The sequence below is a fragment of the Amphiura filiformis genome, chromosome 16 (genome assembly GCF_039555335.1).
Source record: "Amphiura filiformis chromosome 16, Afil_fr2py, whole genome shotgun sequence".
Classification (NCBI taxonomy): domain Eukaryota; kingdom Metazoa; phylum Echinodermata; class Ophiuroidea; order Amphilepidida; family Amphiuridae; genus Amphiura; species Amphiura filiformis.
This window is the reverse complement of record NC_092643.1, coordinates 60,725,364-60,750,686: the sequence shown is the minus strand read 5'-3', so window position 1 is coordinate 60,750,686 and position 25,323 is coordinate 60,725,364. Positions and strand designations below refer to the sequence as shown.

Sequence of the window (25,323 nt, the reverse complement as noted above, 5' to 3'; positions counted from 1 at the left end):
TTCAAATTGGGTTTCATTCATTTCTCTAGAGACTAAAATTACTCGGGGTGTTGAGTTGGCAAATTTGTGGGGGAAATTTAGACTTGAAAACAAATTTTTGCCTGGCAAAATTAACTGGGCGTGGCAGGTCTAAGCTTGCAAAATTTATTTGCCTAGTAAAATCTGGGCGTGTCAAGTCTAATTAAATTTCATGTTTTTGATTTCCATCAGTTAAATCTTCCCTATGCATTTCAAAATTTGTTTGTGTTTTTGGGTTTTCATTCATGCACGCTTAACACATTGAAGGTTACAGCCGGGGGCGGTTGCCGTGTCCTTTGTGAATGATGCGTTTACGCAGTCTCACAATTTTTTTAGGCTAAAGCGCAACTTGCATTTTTTTTAGTTCCCTGGGTATGCAAATTCCTCAAATCTGGCGCGCAGAAATTTCTTTCGGAGGCCGTGGTTTTGCACCTAATCTGACTAAGACTTGGGTTGTCAAACCGGGCTGGCTGGTTGGGATTTGGGTCCTGGGAGCGGGCTTAAAACCTTCAGTGTTTATTGTTGAGAGCATGTAAATGAAAACTAGAAATGCAATCGGTTTTGAAATTAGGTCGCAATTTATTATTTTGTTTTTATTGTCGCGTTTCATCAAAAATATATTTAAAAGGACAAATATTTATTGAAATCTCATGTTTAGGCCTTAGTTAAATTTTGGGGGATGTTAAAATTTAGGGTATCAACATTTCAGCCTGGGAGCTGAGTATGGCTTTCATTTAAGACTAGACCCTACTTGAGATGTTTTCTAAATTTTTGTCTTGCTGGTTTCCTTGAGAGCTGGCAATTTTCTGGACAAAATAACGAAAAGTACTCAATTGGAAGTCATGAATGAAAGTCTTGGGTTTTTAGGGTGGTTTAGGTTCCGTACAGGTTTGGGTCTGCAGTATGCATTTTGATCTGGCGATAACTGAGTCGCTTTTGGTCCGATGTTGCACTTCATTTTATTCTGGGTCCCATTTTGTTTTAATATTGTTAACTTCTCTGCTCGGAGATAGACCACAGATTAGTTACACAATATGGGTGGTGGCAGTGCTCGGGAGCCGTGGCAGGACTCCCACCGGTATTTAGTTAGGGCGTTAGTGTTTGTGATTTTATTTGGCTGTACGTTTTGTGAATTACGTTTTTTGGGGTAGCGTTAAGCCCCAGTTTTTAATGATTTCCAATTCTCTTGGGGCTGGAAAACTTCTCGAGGCCAGAAGCGGTAGTAACGCCAGCTGCTTGTGTGTTTATTTTTTATTATTTAATGTTAGGAAAAGACGCCATTTTGGATTTTAGTTGGGGCCCAGGATGGGATTGGGGTGCAATTCATCGGATTTGGAGCGATTTACTTGGCCAGATTTGGTACTGATCTGCAGGCGCGATTTTGCAGGGATTTAGATATAAATTTAAATGGGAGTTTTATAAGTTCATCATTTTCTTACTTGCATGAGATTTCAACTAAATATCATGATCTAAAAATAGTGCAATTCATTTTATAAAATTTCACTGCATAAAAAAAAAATGTCTTCAGTGCAGTATACAGACATTAATAAATTATCTGTTTTCCATTAAAATAAAATGTGCAATATTTTAAAATGAGATTTTGATGCTTGTAAAGTGAAAGGAAAGCGCAGGAATATAAATTAAAATGATTTTTGCCATTATTTCTTGTTTCATATTGATTTTTATTAGTTGTTAATTAGGCCACAAAATTCCCTCCCCTCTTAAATTTTTGAGGGACTTATCCATTTTATTTCATTCATTCCCTTTTTGTCGGCCACGCTACCCACGGCCAGGGAATTGTCGGACTTCGTCGCAAGTCCGACTTTTAATCAATTTTCCCAAACCCCTGGTCTGTGACAATATTTCATGGAAATGGCCAGACAGTGACATAAGTACATGTAGGTGTGCATTTCACCTAGACCACATCATGGATACAATAAGAGTCTGATTTTGACCTAGGCCATCCAATATGCCATACATAGTAGGACTACAACTGGTTAGTTTAACTCTCAATTTTTGGACTGAAGAAGAATCCGGTGATCACTAGGGTTGGGATTTTCGGGTAATTTTGTGCCCGGGTACCCGTGTATTTTTCGGGCGGGTACCCGAAATTAAAAAAACAACCTAGACCTAAATGCTAGGATCATTCATGGTTGACCTAAAAAAAATTTTTTTTTTTTTTTTTTTTGAATTTCGTGTATCTGGGCATGGAATTCCTGCTATCCGGGCGGGACTCGAATTCCCGGGACTCAGTCCCTACCTTAGTGATCACACTACAGTGTCACACAAGTCTTGGTTTCATACATGGTATACATGCAGTATTATCATGAATGGATATCCACTCATGGATTGCAGCAATCAATCAAATGGGCTTTTCCAATTGAAATCCATACACTCCCTATGGAAGACATGACCTTTATCTTCCACACAGGGAGTGTGGAATGGGTGACTCCATTTGAAATCTACACCCCCTATGTGGGAGATGAAGGTCATGTCTTCCATAGGGGTGTTTGGATTTCAACTGGAATAGCCCATTGCAGCAAACAACTGACCCGTACGAAATCAATTGTGGTGTAATTGTTAGAGGATAGCAAATGCTAACTGGATTCGTAATAAGTACAAAATTTGAACTGATGTTATATTTTGTTTTTTAAAATTACAGAGCCGAGTGCAAGCAGCTATTCAAAGGGTCAATGACGTGCTAGATTTAAAGGTATGTACATCTGTCTATCAAGTATTTCTCTTTTACACATTTTGTACATGGGTTACCCTTTTAGGAGCAGAAAGTGTACAAATCGAACTGAAGACAGTTATGTCACAGTTGACATGCAACAACAACAACATTTTTCAATGATCAATTATTTATTTGTGACAAAATAGCAGATTTTAATCAGAATGAGATATCAAGTAAAGTATAATCATGGAATTTAACATAAAAGGAAGTTAAGTTATAATAATAAATTTAAAAAAAATTGAGGCTATGAAAGTTGGAAAGACAACAGAAGTTTCATCAACATTATGGAAATTTGACATAGCCTCCCATGGCAGCAGCTTTTTCTGTTCCAAATTCAATATGTGTCAGCTCTGCATGATACACAGAGTACACATTGCACTGTCCACACACTTTAGTATTGCTTTTACACCACTGCCCCTTTCGAGGTAAATTTAAGAAACTTGGGTGATTCTGAATGAATGCAAGAATGAATATATATTTATTCCTTTGCAGTTTTGTACAGATGGTGTTCAGACAGCCCTTCAAAGTGAAGATTATGAGAAGGCAGCAGGTCATATTCATAGATATCTTAGCCTTGATGAGAAGGTTCTAAAACAGGTCACGCCAGATGGCAAAGAAGGTATGTAGTAACAAACATCGGTTTGATACAGTATGTGTAGGTGTAAGGTTTGAAACAAATTGAACTGGATGGAATGTAAAAAAAGAAAGCAATACCTCTATAGGTAGGGATAACCATCAAAATTTCATGTTGCCCCTATTGCTACAAAAGATTGTTTTCTGGATAGAACTCACCAATAGAAGTATTTTGGTGGTTAAATGGTCAAAATCGGTCAAAAACTTTTCAATTATGAATTTTCAAAGTTTCCCATTCTGACCGGTCATTGGAGCGAAATAAAATGACAAGGTCCAAAAATATCAATTGGGAGCAAAATTGGCATAAGCATATATTTACCTTTATATATTTCTTTATTTTAACATATATGCAAACATGAAACAAGCATATTGTGAAAGTATCAAAGGGGTTTCTTATGAAATGGCACTTTACTGGTCAATGGCATAAATTATTTTTTCAAACCGAGGCATTGAAATCATGCATTTAGCGAACATTTGCCAAAAATCATCCAAGATGGCCGATATGGCACAAAATCAAAATTGCACTAAGTCCAGGTTAATTTTTTTTTCACAACCAAAAATGTCAATGTTATTGGGTTTAATATGACCAATTAGTAGGTGTATGCAAATTAAATCTTAAGTGTCATTGAAGGTCATTGACTCATTCACAACAATAGAGGTTATCCACTTCACTCATCATGCTCATGTGTGACTTCTAACAAAAGGTGCTGGTTCCCGTAGTGTTCCTCATTCAAAATAATTCAATACATGACCTCGGAGTTACCTGCATGACTTTCGCGGGCTATTTTGAAACAGTTACGGTTGCACATTCAGGTACTTCTTTTGAAAGTTCTAAACAAGGTATAGCCAGCAGCAAGTTGTAGATGTATAGGCCTAAATATAAGAAAACGTTTAGGGTTGAAATCAGGTGAAAAATACATCGAATGGGCACGAAACTTCACATTTATGTTCAGAAAGGTGTCTTCTTAGCATGATTCGAAAGGAGTATGGAAATTCCAAAGGGAAGCTGGTGATTTAATTTGTAACTCGAGCTCTACTTGTTCAATTTTTTAACCTTTTTACAGAGAGTATGATAGAGGTATTACTGGCAACTCTGCCAAATTACAGCTCAGTAGGCCACATTTTTCACCTGAAATTATTGACATGAATATTTTGTGCCCTTCTTGAGCAGTGCTGAACTCAGCCACTGGCAATTAAGCGCACTGTGGCGATGGACCAATTTTGACTCGCACTTACAGGAAAATGAAATAAGTTATGTTGCTGTAATTTGCAAGATAGTTACAAAATATAATTGGCATTAACTTCCCCAATGTTTACAGAAAAATATTGAAAAATAAAAGAATGAGATCAATTTAGAAATGTCTGTGCAAGCAGTGCACAGTTGAGCTCCCTGCATGTCTATGGGAGTGTTCTAATCAAGTTGATGGTTCATTGGTCATCCCTACTATAGGGAACAAAAACACACCATTTTATGGGTGGCTTTTCAAGTAGGGTCGGTCAGTTTTCTGGAGGCAATAATGACCTAAAATATCACCAAAAGCTTGAAAATTTGGCAAAATTGAATTTGTTTTTCCAAAATCAATCAATTTTGGCCCCAAAACTGCTGATTTTACATGATTTTAGCAAAAAAAGTATTAAAAAAAATTCTCCCAAAATGCAAAATATGGGTCGGTCGAAAACAGGTATTTTTCCCTGTGGCCTAATGGGTCACCATGATTTGTAATTATTTCATTTCATGTAGCTTTGTGTATATTCTCAGTCATCCAGGTAAATAAAATATCAAGTTGATTTAAATTAAATCTAGTCAACTGGACTTACTATTTATTGACTGGCGACGTTTCACATCCTATCCTGGATGCTTCCTCAAGCCGTCTGATTTTTCGGGGCGATTGGTCAGTGACCGTGACGGGTCACAGAACTGAGACGTCGAGGGATCTTTTGGATAGCAGAACTGTAGGCCCCCGCCAAGTTGTGGCGCAGACCTCCTCCTCTGTTCAGAGCATAGACTCTGTTACATACAATGTTGCCAAACACCTAGCCTACATTATCGGTCCATTGGTCGGTAAGTCGCAACACCACATCGTTAATTCCAAAGACTTTGTTGACAAAATCAAGGACATTCAGTTGGAAGAAGGGGAGACTATTACATCATACGACGTGTCTGCCCTCTTCACATGTGTTCCACCGGATGAAGCCGTTGATGTTGTGAAGGAGTTTCTGATCAACGACAACACATTAAGCGAAAGAACAAAGCTTAATCCTGATCAAGTGTGTTCATTGTTAGAACTTTGTTTGAACACTACATATTTTGTGTACAATGGAAACTTCTACAGACAACGCCATGGCTGTGCCATGGGTTCCCAGTTTCTCCGATAGTTGTGAACTTATTTATGGAGCGCTTTGAGCGCCGAGCCTTGGAGTCGTATACTGGTACAGCGCCATCGCATTGGTATCGTTACGTGGATGATACCTGGGTAAAGATCAAGGAAGATCAGCTTGTTCCATTTTTTGCGCACATCAACAACGTCAACCAACACATCAAGTTTACGCAGGAGGAACCCAAGGACGGAAAACTTCGCGTTTCTGGATTGCCTTGTCAGTATCCAAAGTAATGGTGAACTGATCACTTCTGTGTACAGAAAAGACACTCACACGGACCAATATCTCCTATTTGCCTCTCACCACCCACTAGTCCATAAACTAGGGGTTATCAAAAGCGCTATTCCATCGTGCGGACACTATTTACGTCGAATGAGGGCGCTAAGACCAAGGAACACAAGCATTTGAAATCTGCACTTGGTGCTTGTGGATACCGCAAATGGACCTTTGAGAAAGCGCTTCATAAGCCAAATTAAGCCAACAAAGGACGGCGCTTCACATACTGCATCAACGGGGGAAGAGCAACGACGACACAACGTCACCATCCCCTATGTGTCAGAGCTCTCCGAGAAAATTCGCAGAATTTTTAGAGGATACCAAATCCCTGTCTCCTTTAAGCCCACCAACACACTGAGGCAAAAACTTGTTCATCCTAAGGACAAAGTCCCGAAAGACAAACAGAATAACCTTGTCTCACGCTATCCCATGTACAGACAATGGGTGTAAGGACTTGTATATAGGGAAACAAAGCAACCGCTGGCTAAGCGCATGTATCAGCATAGAAGAGCAAGCGCATCCGGTTGTGGAGACTCGGCTGTATACTCGCATCTCAACAGTACCAACCACACATTCGATAACAAGGAAGTTGTCATATTGGACAGAGAATCGCGGTGGTTTGAAAGAGGTGTGAAAGAGGCTGTTTATGTGAAGCGGGAGGAGCCATCTCTGAACAGAGGAGGAGGTCTGCGCCACAACTTGGCGGGGGCCTACAGTTCTGCTATCCAAAAGATCCCTCGGCGTCTCAGTTCTGTGATGCCGTCACGGGTCACTGACCAATCGCCGCCGAAAAATCAGACGGCTTGAGGAAGCATCCAGGATAGGATGTGAAACGTCGCCAGTCAATAAATAGTAAGTCCAGTTGACTAGATTTAATTTAAATCAACTTGATATTTCATGTAGCATTTATGTAAGTCTTATGACATCTTGCTTGTAAGTTAATTTTTGCTTATTTATGTCATCAGATGGAGGTATTGATGCATCACTTAAAGTCCTCCATGAAGCCGAGCAGAACCTGAAGGTGCTGGTGCGGGAGAAGTTTAGTTTAGCCATAGAGAATAACGACAGAGCATCGGTAGAAAGATTCTTCAAGATATTTCCATTGCTAGGTCTGCATGATGAAGGTCTTATGGTGTTCTCTAAATATCTAAGGACGCAGGTGAGGAGGGGAAGCTTCATGTCAATAATTCTTATCAATTTTTCTGTTTTCTTAAAATAAAGAACATCTACATCTATTTGCCAACATTTTTTGCAGTGCCCGATTTGGCACAGTTTACGGCGTAAATATGAACTCTGTAATATGAAGTCTGATTCGGTAATTGCATCATGTCATCATCACATCAGCACCTCATTTGCCGATCAATCTGTGCATCATTATGTCACACAGGTGTGACCTAGTTCTTTTTTCGCGATCGGTCCGCAGCAGTGCCAAAGGTCTTTGCAACAGCCTGTATACACCTGGTTGGAGGGGCATGTGCAAACAGTCAAAACCTATTTTAAGATAAATGGCGATCAACAATGCATCACAGGCATATTTTCATCTTCCAGAGATTGCTGATGCACTGGGGAATCATGTCTGCATGATGTGTTTGGTCAATATCAATCAGGTTGGAGTGATTGCTGTTCACTTTCCAGACAGATCAGTGCTAATGTTCGTATACACACACATCGTAAAAGGTGCCTGTAAAATCATTCCGCAGAATTTCTAAAATGCGCATAATTATTATGGACCTCTCTGTGTTATAGTGGCAGACCTCTCTGTGTTATAGTGGCAGAGTGAAATTCAAACATGCTGAATTGCTAGTCATATGTGGTTCCATATTCTCTGTCATGAGGATTGAGCCATCATATTGTTAACAAATGCAGTCAGACAAGCCTTATGAAGTGGGTGCTAGACAATTTTAACATAATTGTTGGGAGAGATTTTGTGCCAAAAATAACAGTGCCATGTGCTGGGTAATGTTCTGGAATATGTTTTTGATGCTAGGCTAATCAACCTCCTTTGTACTTGTGGCCCTTGAACATGTTTAAACAAAACTGCCAAGAGGTTACATACGAGGTTTTGCTTTAAACATGTTCAGGGCCAATGACACGACACATATGTTTTTCCTGCCCTGCCCAACTAGACTTGCCCTTGTTCCAGTAAAGACATTTTCAATAAATGCACCCTGGGTTGACATACTACTTATGTGTTTTGTTTTAGATTGCCAATCATGCAAGAGAACAGTTGGAATTAGCTTCTAGCAAAGACAGCTCCGATAGGCGAGCCAATGTACTCTGGGCTGACACCCTGACCATGCTATTTGAAAATATAGGCAAGATAGTGGAGATTCACCAACCACTGGTAGAAACATTTTATGGTAAGTAGAAGTTATATAGAATATCAATCTGATATTTATCAAAAACTATTCAAATTGTGTTTTTCGTACAGTGAGATATCTTGATTATAGTGTATGAGCCTGTCCCTGGGGGGGGGGGGCACTGCTACCAGAAATAATAGGTATATTCGTCTCAGCACAAAGCTGCATGATAGCAATTGAACTACAGTTCAAGATTAAAATTTGACCCTGTACAAAATTCTATGAGCTTTCACGCTTCAAGCTGATCAGGTTCAATTGCTATCACACATTGTTGTGTAGGCCATGATCTCAACTACCTATTTTAGCAGTGTGGCTTTGTCACAATCCCCAAGTGGCACCTCACAACCTCCCACAGGGTCACCCACTATTACTGGTCATTATTGGAATCCTACACTGGCAATTTTTCTGTTGAAATAAGACAAAACCTATACTGGCAATTTTCTGTTGAAATAAGATGGTCTTTCTGGTTTTCTGTTTGAATAAGAACACATTGGTATTCCATTTGAAATCTACACTACCGGCCAAACTATCAGCCTCTAAGAGCTATTTTGATTGGTTACAAAGAGGGCTATATCATGTATTGAGCCAATCAGAGATGTGGTAAGAATAGTGGGTAAGGTTAAAAGGGATTATGCTTTTAACTGGCAACAGATATAAAAAGCTCTATTTTGATTGGTTACTTATATGATTATATCATATAATTAACCAATCAGAGGTACTGTAAGAAAGATAGTAGTGTCCATGAGGTTATTACTGAAACATTTTCATGTGCATTGCAGGTCCAGGTAGGATGCTAGCATTGATGGAGGAATTACAGAAGGAATGCGACACACAGGCCAAGAAGATTGTAGATAACTTTGTCAACCATAGGGAATTCAATAATAAATCACAACAAGTCCTGCAAAGCCTGAGAGCAGGGTCATCTTATAAGGCTGCAAATGTACATGACAAGTAAGTGCACTGTAATTACACTTATGTTTCAGCTCGGGTTACACTTTATTTTCCGTCTCTGTTACTGTATGATTCGGCTATTCAGAAGTGGACATTTGGTGTGGAGAGCGAGCGGAACCAAAATGGCGGCCAAGGAGATTATGACTGTTAAATCAATTGGCCGTGACTTTGTGAAAGAGGCCATTGATTTTATTCAGGTTATGAACCATTGAAATGCTGCAAATTGTGTTTGAACATTAACAATGAGCATCTTCAATACGAAGGTCAAAATAGTCATATCCCAGCTACATGCACTTAAGTACATATCATTATTAGGCTGGCGGGTAAGCATCATTAATTGATCTCGTACACTGGTACGTAATGTGTTGTTTGTACTGTTCACCCTTGACTGCTCATATCCATAAGTACCAGACTTGAGTCCGGTTTATCAGGGACAGTCTGTGTAGCTCAGTGGTAGAGCGCTCGCCCGACAAGCGAGAGGTCTGGGGTTCAAGTCCCCGCACAGGCAGGTATGTCCGGAGTTTTTTCTCTGGTATATCTGCCTATGTATGTTATGTTTCCATTTGTAAATTCATGTTTAAATGTGCTAGTGTGTGATGCGTAATTCTTCTTTCCCCTGTATACATATCATTAGATTTTCAAGGACTGTCAAATGTCAAATTTTTAAAATAATTTTGTCATAAAATTTGTATTATATTGTGAATTTAAAAAAATCAAAATCGTTTGATATCAGAAGGCTATTCGTCATATTCAGAATGCAATTTGGTGTGTCTAATGTGCTCTCAGGCCCCACAAAAAATACTGTGCAAATGTTGCTATCTGAGCCCTTAAAGGCCCATTCAGTGATTTGCTCATCCAGACAATCGTAAAATCATCAAAATTCAGATTTTGGTACCTTTGTCATTGTCATAGATGTGCTAACATAGCCTGTGAGTGGTTCAGCCAAAAGTTGTGTATTTAAGACAAAATAAGACATTTTACATGAATCTGTAATTTAGATACTGACAGTATCTAAATTAGCTACATGTATTTGAATGGGGATTCAACTTCTTCAGTATTGCTGTTTTCTTCATTTTTTGCCAAATTTGTCATCTCAAAAATACCAGATGACAATTTGAATATCTTATCCTTCACTTTTATGCAATTTATAAAGAATTTAATTTTTTTCACACTTGTGCTCGGATCACCACTGAATGGGTCTTTAAGTGACTGAAGAGGAATCACTCATTCAAGTAACCCCATTTAAAATTCACTGAAGAGGGTCTTTAAGTGGATAATATGGAATAGTCAAAATATTTGAATGGAAAACAACTGATCATGGTTTTATATCTTGCATTTTGTATTGAAATTTGTGTGTGTGTGTCCTTCTTTTTTGACAGGTTAGATCCCAGAGAATTAGACTTGATGTTAGCTGAGTGTACCTTACTTAATGCCAGAACAGAATTATACCTCAGATTTGTCAAAAGAAGAGTCACGGTAAGTTAGCTCTTGTTGTTGCTGGGACAGAAATTAGACGTCAGTTTGTCTAAAGACAAGTCACAGTTTCCTATTTGACATAAGTAGCTTTCAGGGCACAGTGCTTATTGTGTGTTATGTTCTCAAAGTACAAAATTTCCATTTTCCATTTCAACGTTTTGAAAGAACTTGGAATTTGCAAAAGTTCTCAGGTCTTTTAGTTGCTTTGGAAGACGGGGTTATTGTGCACCCTCGCAAATCAACTTCTAGTCTCTAGATAATAATAATAATACACAGATTTAGAGAGCGCTTTTTAAATGAAGAAACAAAGCGCTATGGAAAAGGAAAAATGCAAGAGGGAGGAAACATTAGGTGAAAAGGTGAGTTTTTAGGGTCTTTTTGAAAGTTTGGACATTGGGAGAGTCAAGAATGTGGGAAGGCAAGCCATTCCATAGAACAGGGGCAATGATGGAAAATGCTCTGTCACCAGCCAACTTGTGGGATCTTGGAATGGAAAGACAAGTGGCAGCAGTAGAGCGCAAAGAGTACCCAGAATGGCGGGTGTGAAGGATGGAGGACAGGTATTCAGGTGTAGATGAAGCAAGAACCTTATAAACATGGACGAGAGTGCGGAACTGGACACGTTTAGCAACTGGAAGCCAGTGCAGACTATGAAGCAAAGGAGAAGTATCGTATATTTTGGTTCTCTGAAAATGAGTCTGGCGCACTTGTTCTGGAGAAGCTGTAGGCGGGTGAGGTTTTTCTGGGAGATGCCATTAAGCAAGGAGGAGCAGTAATCAATCTTGGACAGGACAAGAGTCCTAACCGCATTGGTACACGCATCAAAACTTAGGAATCGCCTAATCCTCCAAATATTGCCAATCTGCCAGTTCAAAGTTTTGGACAAATGTGCAACATAACTGGACATCTTCATGTCATGGTCAAAAATGACCCTAAATTCTTTATGGATGAAGATACAGAGATCTCCAACCCATCCAAATAAAGGGTGAGATGCTTGAGATTAATGTAGTGATAATCAGAAGAGGCAGTAAAAAACTCAGTCTTCGCCATATTGAGCTTGAGCTTGTTACTGGTGAGCCAAGTTTGTAGCTCTTGGATGCAGTTGGAAAGTTTGAACAAGGCACAAGCTGCATCACCCGGGATGGCAGGATTAAAGGTGATAATCAGCTGAACATCATCAGCATAGAGGTGATATTGGAGGCCATGATTACGAATAATGTTCCCGATGGCATGAGTGTAATAGGTGAACAATATCGGGCCAATGACCGATCCCTGGGGGACATCTAAAACAATGGGTAGAAAATGATAAGCTATATTAAAAAAAAAATTTAATGTCCCATGGGGTCAACAGGGGTTAAATGTATTATCCTTTACAGGTATGAGAACCTGTTTTAACAGGAATTCTTGTTTTTTTTGTTGCCCAAATGTCTGTTTTTATTTTTTTAGCTTGTTTTTGAGCATTTTTGCCATATTTTACACATTTTTTTTTTTTCATTGAAATGTATCCTCATGCCTGACATTAACTTGTATCATTTTGTAACTGTTTACAGAATGACATTGAGGTAATCGATGAGGATGAAACCGCTAAGCAGACTATGTTCACTGAGCTGGATAGGTTTATATTAGACTCACAACTCAGTAGGCACATGCAGGAACTCATTGGCAAATATATTATGATGGAGGAGTACTTCATGAGGGAAACAGTGTTAAAGGTATGCAGTATAGAGAGAACTACGAGGGGGTATCCAAAAGTTTTTGACATCACCCAGAAGTGAAAGAGCTATACCGATGAAATTTTGTCAGTGTAATCACTGGTCCTTATGTACATTATGGTCCAAAAATGGTCTCATAAGTATGTTTACTTTCTTCACAGGAGGCGCTAGATGGGAAGTAGGCGCATAACCTTTTCATGATAAGATCCTCCACTTTCTTGAGTTTTTTCACTGTGGCGCATCATCCGTTAAGTGATGGACGTCCACTTCTTGGCTCATCTGTGAGGGACATGTGGCCAGTTTGGAAATTCCTTTTCAAAAAGCAATAGTGCCATATGATGGGCAATCATCACCGTAGATTACTTTCATTTCATCATAGATTTTCTGAGCATTGTAGGCCTAACCCTTCAAATGCAGGAACTTAATCATGCTGCGTGCCTCAATTTTCACCATCTTTCAGGTTATCGCCTACTGCCCATCTAAGCGCCACCTGTAAAGAAAGTAAACATACTTATGAGACCATTTTGGACCATAATGTACATAAGGACCAGTGATTACACTGACGAAATTTCATCGGTATAGCTCTTTCACTTCTGGTTGATGTCAAAAACTTTTGGATACCCCATCGTAAGTATTGATATATTAAGAATTGCAGTTACGCATCATTTGTAATGTTAAGTGTGTTATGTTCCACTGTACGATGTGTAAGCTTCTTCCTTTGTATGATCTAATTAAGCTGGCGGGTACGCATTATTAAATTAATCTTGTGCCATGTCTCCGCCCAAGCAGATATGTCCGGAGCTTTTTTTCTGCCTATGCATGCTATGTGTCCTTTTTATTCTCATGTTAAAATGTCCTATAGTGTGATGTGATGGTTCTTCTTTCTTCTGTATATTGATATATTGATAATGACTTTGACAAATAATGAGATGCTAAAGCATGACTTGCTTGTTAGACCTGTTTAATGCTTAAACTGAAAGATGATGTTGGGCCTTTGCCGATAAATACCAGAGGAACACTATTTTGATCCCCATGTGTGACGGGTCAAAGTGGCAAAATGATGATAGTATTTCACATAGGGCAGGGATGGGCTACCTTTTCTCTCCAGCGGACCAAAGTATTTTTTATCAAATGACGCAGGATGCACACGTTTCAGGCGATAGCATCTGGTGAAGACTCTCTATGATAAAGTGGGCGCATAGGCCATGAAAAATTATGATTTTACACAACACAAACAGCTTATAACTGAGGGTAGTTTTGTTTTAAAACCTTATATTGGCTAAAGAAAATATCATTAAAAACATTTCTAGATGGTCTTGCAGGCTGCATGAAAAGGATTGCGGGTCGTAGGTTGCCCATGACTGATGTAGGGGTACTTGGAGTTGGGACACTTCAGTCTAATCTCACTGATACATGACTTCAATGTTTTGCTTTTATTTCTAGGCTGTTAGTCTGGATAGCATGGAAACTGGTGCTCAGACATCAAGTATGGTAGATGACATCTTTTTTATATTAAAAAAATGTACCAGGTGAGTTGTCTGTTATTTATATACTATTACCTTTGATTGGAAATAAACTTTAATTTGCACTAGACTCCAGGGTTGAACCTTAACTTTTGTAAACAGTTACCAGCCTGACTACATAAAGTACCTAGGTATATTTTGCCAAGACATACATGGACTGATCTTATGTTATTACTGACTGGCCTGATGAGCATGTAATTTTGAAACATTACCTACCTATCTACTGTCAGGCAGGCATGTGTTAAGCTTCAGCTCCACTGATTGCACACACTGATTTAGATGAGTGAAAGTATGATCACACTGACATGTTTCATAAACCTACCCAATTCACTAATGACTGTACATGCATGCATTGAAGGTGCAACTTATTTCAACCCCATGTGCACTACCGGAGGAGTTATTGGCCGCTAAGAACTACTGTGATTGGTCGCAAAGAATGCTATATCATGTATTGAGGTTGAGCCAATCAGAGATATGGTAATAAAAGACCAGTAGGGATACAGAGGATTAAGCTTAAAATTGCTAAGAAATATAAAAGCTGTATTTTGATTGGTCACTGTGATGATTATATCATGTAATTGACCAATCAGGGTTACTGTAAGAAAGGCAGTTAGTGCCCATTGGCACTGTGTAATTGTTGTAACACTGTGTAATTGTTCTTGTTCACTACTTCTTCCCGTACAGACGAGCAATATCAAGTGCTAGTGTAGACTGTGCCTGTGCAATGATAAACCATATCGCCACACTACTAGAAAATGACTACAGAGAGGTGCTATACGGAAAACTCAGGGCGGGTTTCCTTCAGGGTCGTTTGACGTGGGGCAAGCGTACAGTCTACTGCAGCAGGGCAGGTTACCTACGTCTACTACTGATACAAATGCTGCCAAATTAGAATTCCTTGTAAGTATGACGTCAAGTTGGTTGTGCTTAGGGGAGTGTTTCCTTAATGCAAGGCATGTAATTAGAGTCTTCTGCAAAAGAGAGACAGGTTATCAAACTTGGTTATATCTGCAACTGATACAAGTGCTGTCAAATTGTGATTCCTTATGGACACTATTCCGTCTCAAGGATTTTGTTGTTGGACAATCCGATCATAGAATCTTGGGTAGAATCTCATTTTGAGATAAACGTGTAAAGGGTCATTTCGGTGTTGTGTAGTTTCTCTAGAATCGTTCTATGTGGAATCGACTCTAGCATTTTTTATGTTCATGTACTGATTTGCATATTTTACTATTTATTTGCAGACCACCTTGAACAATGTAGAAGTAAGCATAGAATACACACAATCACTAAAGAAATCACTGCAAGAAGAATGTACCACATTGTCAAATAAGACAAGCCAAATGAGTGTGGATAAACTAGAAAGCTGTCTAACAGACCTGACACAACTCAACCATAGATTCAAAGATATACTAGAGGTAAGATGTCTGTGTGCACACACCTATGTGTAACCACTGGCAAATAAGACAAGCCAAATGAGTGTGGATAAACTAGAAAGCTGTCTAACAGACCTGACACAACTCAACCATAGATTCAAAGATATACTAGAGGTAAGATGCCTGTGTGCACACACCTATGTGTAATCACCGGTAAATAAGACAAGCCAAATGAGTCGATTAACCATGGCCATGCACGGTTTCTATGCGTCTGCATTTTTTGCAATACAGATTTCTTGTATATCGACTGCTCAGTGCCAGAAGTGGGTAAGCGCAATAGCTGCCCTGTGAACATTTGGCAATTTACACACAGCATATTTTACTCATCTACACAACACATGGTAGCTACATGTGACAGCTATTGCACTTACCCAATTCTGGCACTGAGCAGTCGATATATCCTTGGTGTTCACACTCATCGGAGAGAGAGAGAGAGAGATGTGCTATCAGTCTGACACAATGCATTCATAGATTGGGCTGTTCCAGTTGAAATACATACTCTGCCAATTGAAGACATGACCTCAATCTCCCACACAGGGGGTTTGATTTCAAATGGGAGTCACCCATTCAGGTAAACCCATTTGAAATTCACACTCCCTATGTGGAAGATTAAGGTCATGTCTTCCATAGGGGTGTATGGATTTCAACTGGAACAGCCTTACAGCCCATTACCAGTTTTAACCAATAAAAGTTTATAATCATCCTACTTGTCATTTATCATTTCAGTATGGTCTTAGTCAACTAGACAGCAGCGCCCTCAAACCACGCATCAAACCCTGGGTAGATAGCTTCTTGTCAACTAGTCACAACATGTCTGAGGAGGATTTCTCCATTTATGAAGCCAACGACCCATTTATACAAGAGTTTATTATGAATCTAGAACAACTTCTGAATGAATTCAAAGTGAGTATTGCAGTTTCTATGTACCTTTTGAGCATGTACACAGCGTAAACACGGAAGTGGGATTTTGATTGGCCAATACCAACAGACTGATAATCCGATGGCCAATTATGAGTCAAAGTTTCATTCAGCAGCAATCGGTGCTCGTGTCGCTCATTAATAGGGTTAGGATTTTGTGATCAGAGGGGAGGGCAGTCACTGGGACTGATAGAATAGGAAATACTGAATTGAGCTGTTACAGTTGAAATCCATACTCCCTATGGATTGACCTTAATCTTCCACACAGTGAATGTGAATGTCAAATGGGGTTACCAGAATGGGTGACTCCATTTGAAATCTACACCCTTTGTGTGGGAGATTAAATCATGTCTTCCGTAGGGAAACAGGTTTTGCAATGTTATTAGTTTGAAAGTTGAATGACTTTTTTGTGGTATATGTTAAAATGACTAAGTTTCAAGACATTTCATTACAAAATAAACTTGAAAGTGTAGGTTTATGATTCCCAATGTTGCGTTGGGCATGGTTATATAGGTGCTGGTAATTTCATTCATAATTTGCTGGTGATTTATATATATTTTTTTTCCATTTTTTTTCACAGGAAACGCTTACATCAAGTACCTATGATGCCTTAGTAGGTTTACTAACCAATGAGGTTACAACACAACTAGAAAAAGCAGTACTCAAATCAGTTTTCAACAGGGTAGGTACCATGATAAACTGAATTCATACAGGCTGTATCAAAATGATTGGTACCCATCAGTTTTGATGGTCATTAAACAACTTGCTTCTTCCTATTGCAACATTGGATGCTCTTGAAATGACCATACTTTATGACTGTTTATGACATTATTCAACAAATTATGTGGCTCCTATGTTGCATTTTGATGTAGCAGTCATCTCCATATCACTGGAAATTGATGGGTACCAATCATTTTGATACAGTCTGTATAGTGTTAATCATACATTTCGACTAGCAAATTCTTTTTTGGGTATTTTTAGCCAATTTCTCTGAGATAAATGCACACTGTAAACAAAAAGATGTGTGGCAGCTTTAGGACATAATATTTTGGGCCTTATAATGCTTACCAAATGAAGGTAAGAATGTTTGATATTCTGAGATTGATTAAAACCAACAGTTGTTGATCTTGTCTGAGAATAGCTGCAATGGGATTGTCTATTTTGTTTGGAAAATGTGTTTTTAATCATTATTCTAATGCTTCACCCAAGCTGGGTGTAAGACATTGTCAGACACAAATGGCCTAGAACTTAATATCTGAAAAGGAAAGAATACAAGCTGGCCCAAACTGGCATAAATTGAAAAAGTGGGGGAAAAAAATCAAAATTAGTGGGGATAAAACTAGGGAACTCGAATCTAGTGCTCATCAGACATGATCACCTCCTCTGTCAAGTGGCACTGTTTCATGTATGTTTTTTTTAATGTTTCATTTTATCAGTTGGGTGGTCTTCAATTTGACAAAGAGCTGAGATCATTGGTTGGTTATTTGACATCAGTCACACAGTGGACAATTAGGGATAAATTTGCAAGGCTCACTCAGATGGCGACCATCTTGAATTTGGAGAGGGTAAGTCATGACTTGTAACTGGACCAAATGGTTTAATCAGGGCTCGAGCCTTGGATATTGAGTCAGAGCCTTGGAGTCAGAGCCTTGGATACTGCATCCACAAGAGGGTTGAAAATCTCTGGCGTTAATAACACAACAGACACAACGGATGAGACAAGAGGATGTAGTAGATTGGTATCAGAAAGAACTTGTTTAACTGATTCTCTCATCTCACCGGTGACTTCAGGCTCACACTCGCCATCTAATGCAGCATCTGTATTTCCCGGGCTGGTATTGATTGTGGCATCGATTGGTAGAGGTGCAGAATTTGGCTCCTCGGTCATGTCGGTGGAATCAAGCAAGTTTTGCTTAGATTTCTTCCGATCTTTCTGCTTGGATCTGGTCGTCATAATTGATCCAGATACTTCCTGGTGGCTTCGATGTAAGGATTATCAGGTTGATCTTGGTATATTGGAGATGGAAAGTTGATTTTTGGTGTGATTTTCGGGAGCTCAAATCATTCGATCACATCTCTCTATCAGTGTTTCTAGATAGGCTTTTCTCCGCTTTGTAATTTTAGCACATTTCTGACATAATAAAATTTCACAAGAATCATTGCAATGTTGCAAAGTTGGGATGGGTGATTGGGTATCATGGCTGCAATGGGAGGTAGGACAGGCGTTGTACGGTAAATCTATAACGGATTTTACTTTATTTTGATGAATTTTGAAGACCCATTTCATTTAGTATTTTATTTATTTATTTTTAATTGTATTTTTTTCCTTTTTCTAGGTCATTTTTGCTTATTTTGTTTATTTTTTTCTCAGAAATGCGTTTTCCGCTTTACCTCTGAATTCCGCGATTTTCACGGAATTTCCGCAACACGGAGAATTCTTGGCTTTACCTTACACTTGGCATTGATGCCTCAGAACTGCTTCTCAAGTTATAAAGCATTCTTCAGCACTAAATGGCCTTGGTGCCTTTCCAAAGGATTTGTTGATGGCCTTGAATGGGTGCCCTTCAAAATTCCTAATTGGAGCCCTGGGTTTAATGGACTATTCCAGTTGAAATCCATACACCACCCTGTGGAAGACATGACCTTATCTTTCACATGCATGGAGTGTAAATTTCAAATGGGGTTACCTGAATGAGTGACTCTATTTCAAATCTACACCCCTTGGGTGGGCGATTAAGGTCATGTCTTCCATAGAGGGTGTATGGATTTCATCTGGAGTAGCCTAATAATTCCTGTACCCATCCAATATCGCACCAGTAATTGGTGACAAAAATCTTACATGAAGACATGGAATCTGCCAATTCTTACATGAAGACATGTGTTTTTTTTTATAAGGAAAGTATTAAATCATAAGCTGTTATGTATAACCTTATTATAATATGAAATTGGTAATGTTTACACATGTCCCCAACTTATACCTAAATGGAATCTGCCAAATTGGTTGTGCTCTTGTGATGTTGGTAGCAATTTTGACTTCGAGTTCGTATTATGACATTAAGTCCCTCATAGAACTCTATGTTAAACGGCCAAAATAGCCAGTGGTATTTCTTTCACTTCACACCTAGGTTTCATTATCATTGAGGTATAGGACTTTTTATTTTTTCAGAGGAGAGCAGGTAAGGCAACTACTTGATTATATTTCTACATATTCATACTACATACTCTGAAAATTTTAGAAAATTCGCACCAGTCCGGTTTTTTTAAATCACATTTTTGTTCCTAAAATGTGGGTTATAGCGCCCTCAACGGGCACTCTCTCCATAGGGCTACATGTAAAGACCAGTTAAAGACAAATGGTCCTAAAATTAAACGGACTCGTACAAATTTCCTCAAATTTTGCATATGATGTAGATTTAACATCTGGAATGTAATGCAAGTGATGTCGTTGCTGCTCTTCTAAATTCATTTTTAAAATGTCCGCCCCAGACCAAGGTGTATCACCTCGTTATTTTGGCATAAATTGGACAAAAATCTGTCCTGACAGTTATTGCTAATATTGTCAGCAATTTATTAATTTTATTTCCCCCATTCTCAGGTTGTAGAAATTCTCGATTACTGGGGTCCAAACTCAGGACCGTTGACCTGGAGGTTGACCCCAACAGAAGTCAGACAAGTACTGTCACTTAGGTAAGGAGAAAAGGTGTCATACAGGCTGTATCAAAAAGATTGGTACCCAGCAATTTTGATGTTTATTGAAAAGGCTGCTTCTTTCAAAGGTAGCATTGGATACTATTAAATTATACAGAATGTACAGTTTATGACTTGTTGTACAATTAATGTACAAATTATTGGATCTTATGTTGAATTGTGATGTATCAGACTCATCCATTGGCAACGAAAACTGATGGGTACCAATCATTTTGATACAGCTCGTAAGCGTGTGCATGCGATTTATGTTTGCTGTTGATGCATATATGCTCATGTGTAAGATGTTTATATAGCAGCTTTAGCAACCCAACTTAAAGGAGGATTTCGTGATCCTAGCATCCTCTTTTTATGACATTTTTCAGTAGATATCCACAACAAAAGCTTATTCCCAAAATTTGAGTTGATTCCAATTTTGCGTTTGTGAGTTATGCATGATTATGTGTATTACACTGCAAATTTGATGATATATTTGCTAAACGAATTAATCTGCAAGAAATTTTGGTACATAAACATTATGTAGCCAGAAGTTTCCAGTGGTATACAAATCTCAACTTTTTTTGAAAGTAGGGGGGATGAGGCTGTGGATCACGAAATGCCCTTTTAAATCACTCCATAGAATGGCAATGGCACAGTTGCTTCGGTGCTAAAAAACTGGGGGTTAGTCCTCAGGGACAGGGATGTTTTAGTTGAGTTGTAAGGCAGATGCAATGGATAGCAGAAACTTTTAGCCAGTAGGGCAGTACTTGGCTGTTTTTCATCAAGTGTTTGAACACAAAATGACAAATAATAATTGTGCCAGATTGACAAACAAAAATACTTCATCAGATTCGCCAATAAATCACTAGCAACTAAAAATATTAAATGTGTCTATTGATATTTTTTTACCCAATCACAGGATAGATTTTAGAACAGAAGACATCAAGCGGTTAAAATTATAGCACAATGAAATCTATGGGCTTCCATTGCAATACCGGACATCTGAAGAACAATAATGTTGCAATAAACAGTGTCTGTGAGGTAAATGTTGGTCATAATAGCTGTAGTCTGTCAAAGTAACCATGGTCAAGCATTATTCAATTTTTGAATCACACCAGTGTGCTCAGCTAGTGGCATATGTGACCATCCACCACAAATGAGCCCAAAAGTCAGAAAATGTGATTTTGAGCTACAGTGCAAAATGTCCAAAAATTTCATATGTTGAGAAAAAGTTAAGATTTTTACAGATTTGGGATATTTCATACTTCTCTTATACAGCTGCAAAGTTTCACAGCTATACAAAAACTAAAAATAATTCAATATTGATATTTTATGGAGCTGGTTCCAATAGAAATGATAGTTTTCTCAGTGTTATGCTCTGTTGTAAGACAAATTTTGAAGAAACATAACTTCATTTCAGGATATCATACAAAGTTGGTTGAAGTGTCATTTGAAGCTTCAGGTATGATCTTTCTGAATCTGTAAAAAATCTCAATTTTATGAAGGGCTCACTTCTGGACTCATTTGTGGTTGATGGTCACATATATATACTCCAGTCAACTTGAAGTAGGAAGATTGGACTCTTTGGTCCAATTTCTCAAAGCTTGGCTAGTGTTCAGGCTTCCTAAAGAAGTAGGCTAGCCCTACCAATGTGGATCCATTTTATTGATTTATCTTTTGAGATGATATATGATGTGAAATTGTAAGCACTGGTATAGGACTAATTGGGCTTAAGCCAGATGGCTTAGGAAGCCTGACCACTAGAGCCATGCTTTGAAAAACCAGCCCTAAATGGCCAATGGCCAAAGTATTATAAGATTCAAAAATGTGACGTGTCGGATCATAAGGTACCTCAAGTTAGAAAAGCCTATATGTGACACAATTAAGGGAAATAGGTCGATATGAAAAGGTAGCTGACCCCAGGTTGATGATAGCTCGGCATTAGAAAGACGTATCTGCATTAACTGCTGTGTGAATGATTGCCTGTGGTATGCATGAGTTCACTCAATGCACAGTACATGTCCTTTATGAGGTTCATGCACTTTGCACTGTGCAACTCCTGCATATCTAGTTAGCTCTAAAGGCATTAGACTCCCATGCATTGGTCCTGGTTTGGCATGGCACAGTGCAGTCCCTGTTCTCGTAAAATAATTGAGCTACCGTAAGATTCCTCTGGGCAAGAAATGTAACTGCTTATTGTCTCGGGTACCCATACAATAACTCGGGAAGCTGATTTTGGCTGCGATAGTTTATTGTGGTATGTATAGGGTGTGCGCTGCAAGTCCCTGATTGTTGATAAATGGTTTATATGATGTGTCATGGGCCAGCAAATTCCTGTAAAGTGTGCTGCGGCCTGTGTGTTAATGCCTGCACTATTAATCACTGTGCTATATCATAGACAGGCATACACACAGCAATGGGCATACAAGCCATGCATTTTTCTGCCACTGAGCTATCATTGTAATTCTCTTACATATTTAAAACAATTTACAACATTGAAAATGTTTATTTATTTTAATGAAATAAAGAGAAGCCATAGAAGTAGAGGAAAAAAGAGAACTTATTATTTGATACCCAAATTATTAAAAATTGTTCACATGTAAGTGCACCAACATTTTATGTTAATATTTATGACCAGATTTGTCTTCAAAACCTTGATAATTTTGTGGTCTGCTGCACTGTAGAATTTCCACCGGTACTTAGCAAAGTTTTATTTGAAAAGATGATGATACATTTTGTTTGCTTCGGTTTTCTTCTGACATCAGTCATTGTCATAACATGGTCAAATTGCAAACGAATCAAATAGCATATCATCTGCCCATATTTTACAAAAAACTTTGGTAAATTTGTTCTTATTTTCATGATCATTATCAGTTATATGAATATTATTTTGATTTGATGAAAATCATTTTAATTTGAAAAGCTAGCAATTTGTATGGTTTTGAATATTTATTGATTATATTTTACAAAAAATTAGTCTACTTCGATAGACCCTTTATAAAACTGTTATAACTGGTTTTTTCCCACAAATCCTGCCCAGTAAAAATATTACACCAAGAAAATGCCTCAAGAAAAGCATCTGACTTTGGATCAGAGAGTGAACTGTACACCCTAAAAATGACCATGATGTTATCTCATAAAGCTAATGCATTGTACTGTACTATATGATCCACAACCTTTAAGTTCCCTGTTATGCTTTTTTTTTTCAAAGAAATGTAAAAAGGTATGTGTAGCCTTATTTGTTTTACACATCGGGACCAAGTCATAGCATTGCATTCAGTCACAATGGTTCATTATGTAAAAAGAGGCTGTTTTAAAAGTTGCACCTGAGTCCATAGGAGTCAGTTTCCTACTGTATTGTTTGAGAGTTGACTCCTATGGACTCGAATGCAAATTTTAAAACTGCCTCTTTTTATGTAATGAACCTTTGTGACCGAACGCAATGATGTGTGATGCTATAAATTTGTCCAGATGTGTAAAACAAATAGGCTACACATACCTTTTTACATTTTGTAAAATATTTGTTTGATTTATTTCAAAAAGCATTATGTGGAACTTGTGGATCCTATACTACATTTATGTAACAAGCAGACAATGCAGATGTCACCATGTCTGCAGTATCATGATTCATGTAGATTATTGGATGAATACATGTGAATACTTATGTAGCAATATATGATAAGGTCAAATCCAAAGTTAGAAGCCTTTTTTCTAGGAAAGCGTGGTTACTGGGGTCACTGGTCACTGGGACTGATCAAATTGAAAATACTAATTGTAAAAGGGCCTAATTGAAGTAGGCTAATGAAAAATAAAATGATTGCTTCTGTTACATATCTAGGTATAAATAAATTACAAAAACACACACACCAGTGGTGTAATGTAGAACTTTTTAGGCTGTGGGTAACTGGGAAATAAAGCTAAGATCGGGGGCTTTCCCTGATGAATGGCTGGTTCATTTCATGGGCTATTCCAGTTAAAATCCATAAACCACCACCCCCAATGGAAGATATGACCTCAATCTCCCGTGCAGGGGGTGTACATTTCAAATGGAGTCAACCATATAGGTAACTCCATTTGAAAGTCACTCCCTGTGTGGAAGACTAAGGTCATGCCTTCCACAGGGGGTGTGTGGATTTCAACTGCAATAGCCCAAATGTATAAATTTGTCCGTATTAAAGGTTTCTTGAAGCAATACATGCACAAACTCTTGTAAACTGAAAGTCGGCAATTATGTTCAATTTTCAGTCGTTTGTAAAAATAAATGCTAGAGGTAGCCGCTATGGAAGACATGGCCTTAATATTCCGCACGGAGTGTAAATGTTAAATGGAGTTACCTGAATGGGTGACTCCATTTGAAGTATACACCCCTGTGTGTGAAATTAAGGCCATGCTTTCCGTAGGGGGGTGTATGGATTTCACCTGGAATAGCCTAATAGACCTTTTCAGCAGCTTATCAGAAATCTTTGGAAATTTGTTCAGAAAGATGTAAACAAGAACACAACCAATCCCAAACTGTTGATAGCCCGTTCACATTCGATGAACGAATGGCGTGGTATGATTGTTCACACAAATCATGTATCGCATGTAACACAGCGTATTGAACGTGATGTCCACTGCACGGTCAAAAATGTGTTCTAATCACCAGCAAATAATAGATTGAATCTGTTTTGATGGTTGTGCATGATGTGTTTTTGTAGTCTTCCTAAAAAGTTCTATACTTGACAATCCAATAGGGCACGATTTCCCAGGGCTACATATGGAGACCTATACGTTGGTTCACCTCAAGTTTGGTAGTGATGTAGGTGCATATTTCGCTGGACGCAGTGTCGTATTACTTGCTTAAATTTATCGCCCGTACAAGAGCGGTTTGTCGGTCTGCCGTGAAAAGGCACCGATGTCACTACCCAACTTGAAGTGAATCTAAGAATAGATCTGAATGTGTAATTTGTTGGGCTACATTGAGTCCATTTTATTTAAATTCTTTAATTTTATCACTATAATTGTCCTATCTTGTTCAGAATTATTTTAGTGCACATTTGGTTTATTTCAGATTTGATCTGAATATAATCCACTTTGTGAATTATGTGGAAACATGTGCAACATTCCATATCTCTTTGTTAACTTTTTCATTTAATTAAAAGTAATTTATTTTATCTATCACTGTGTTTGTATATATTGTTTATATAACAGAGACCACTTATGAGTGGAATAAACAGATTTATT

The 25,323-nt window shown here is 38.3% G+C and overlaps 1 protein-coding gene across 1 annotated transcript in view; it reads left to right on the top strand.

Annotated features, from left to right (window-relative positions):
* Positions 1–25,323, top strand: part of LOC140136291 (conserved oligomeric Golgi complex subunit 4-like) — a 31,601-nt gene extending 6,278 nt beyond the window's left edge. Inside the window, 16 exon segments of the mRNA XM_072158018.1 lie at positions 2,681–2,731; positions 3,245–3,371; positions 7,006–7,199; positions 8,244–8,400; positions 9,180–9,351; positions 10,731–10,827; positions 12,378–12,539; positions 13,983–14,068; positions 14,747–14,856; positions 14,859–14,962; positions 15,307–15,480; positions 16,225–16,401; positions 16,997–17,098; positions 17,853–17,981; positions 20,012–20,103; positions 21,020–25,323. Coding sequence (XP_072014119.1) covers positions 2,681–2,731; positions 3,245–3,371; positions 7,006–7,199; positions 8,244–8,400; positions 9,180–9,351; positions 10,731–10,827; positions 12,378–12,539; positions 13,983–14,068; positions 14,747–14,856; positions 14,859–14,962; positions 15,307–15,480; positions 16,225–16,401; positions 16,997–17,098; positions 17,853–17,981; positions 20,012–20,103; positions 21,020–21,062 — 1,977 coding nt within the window. The 3' untranslated portion in view covers positions 21,063–25,323.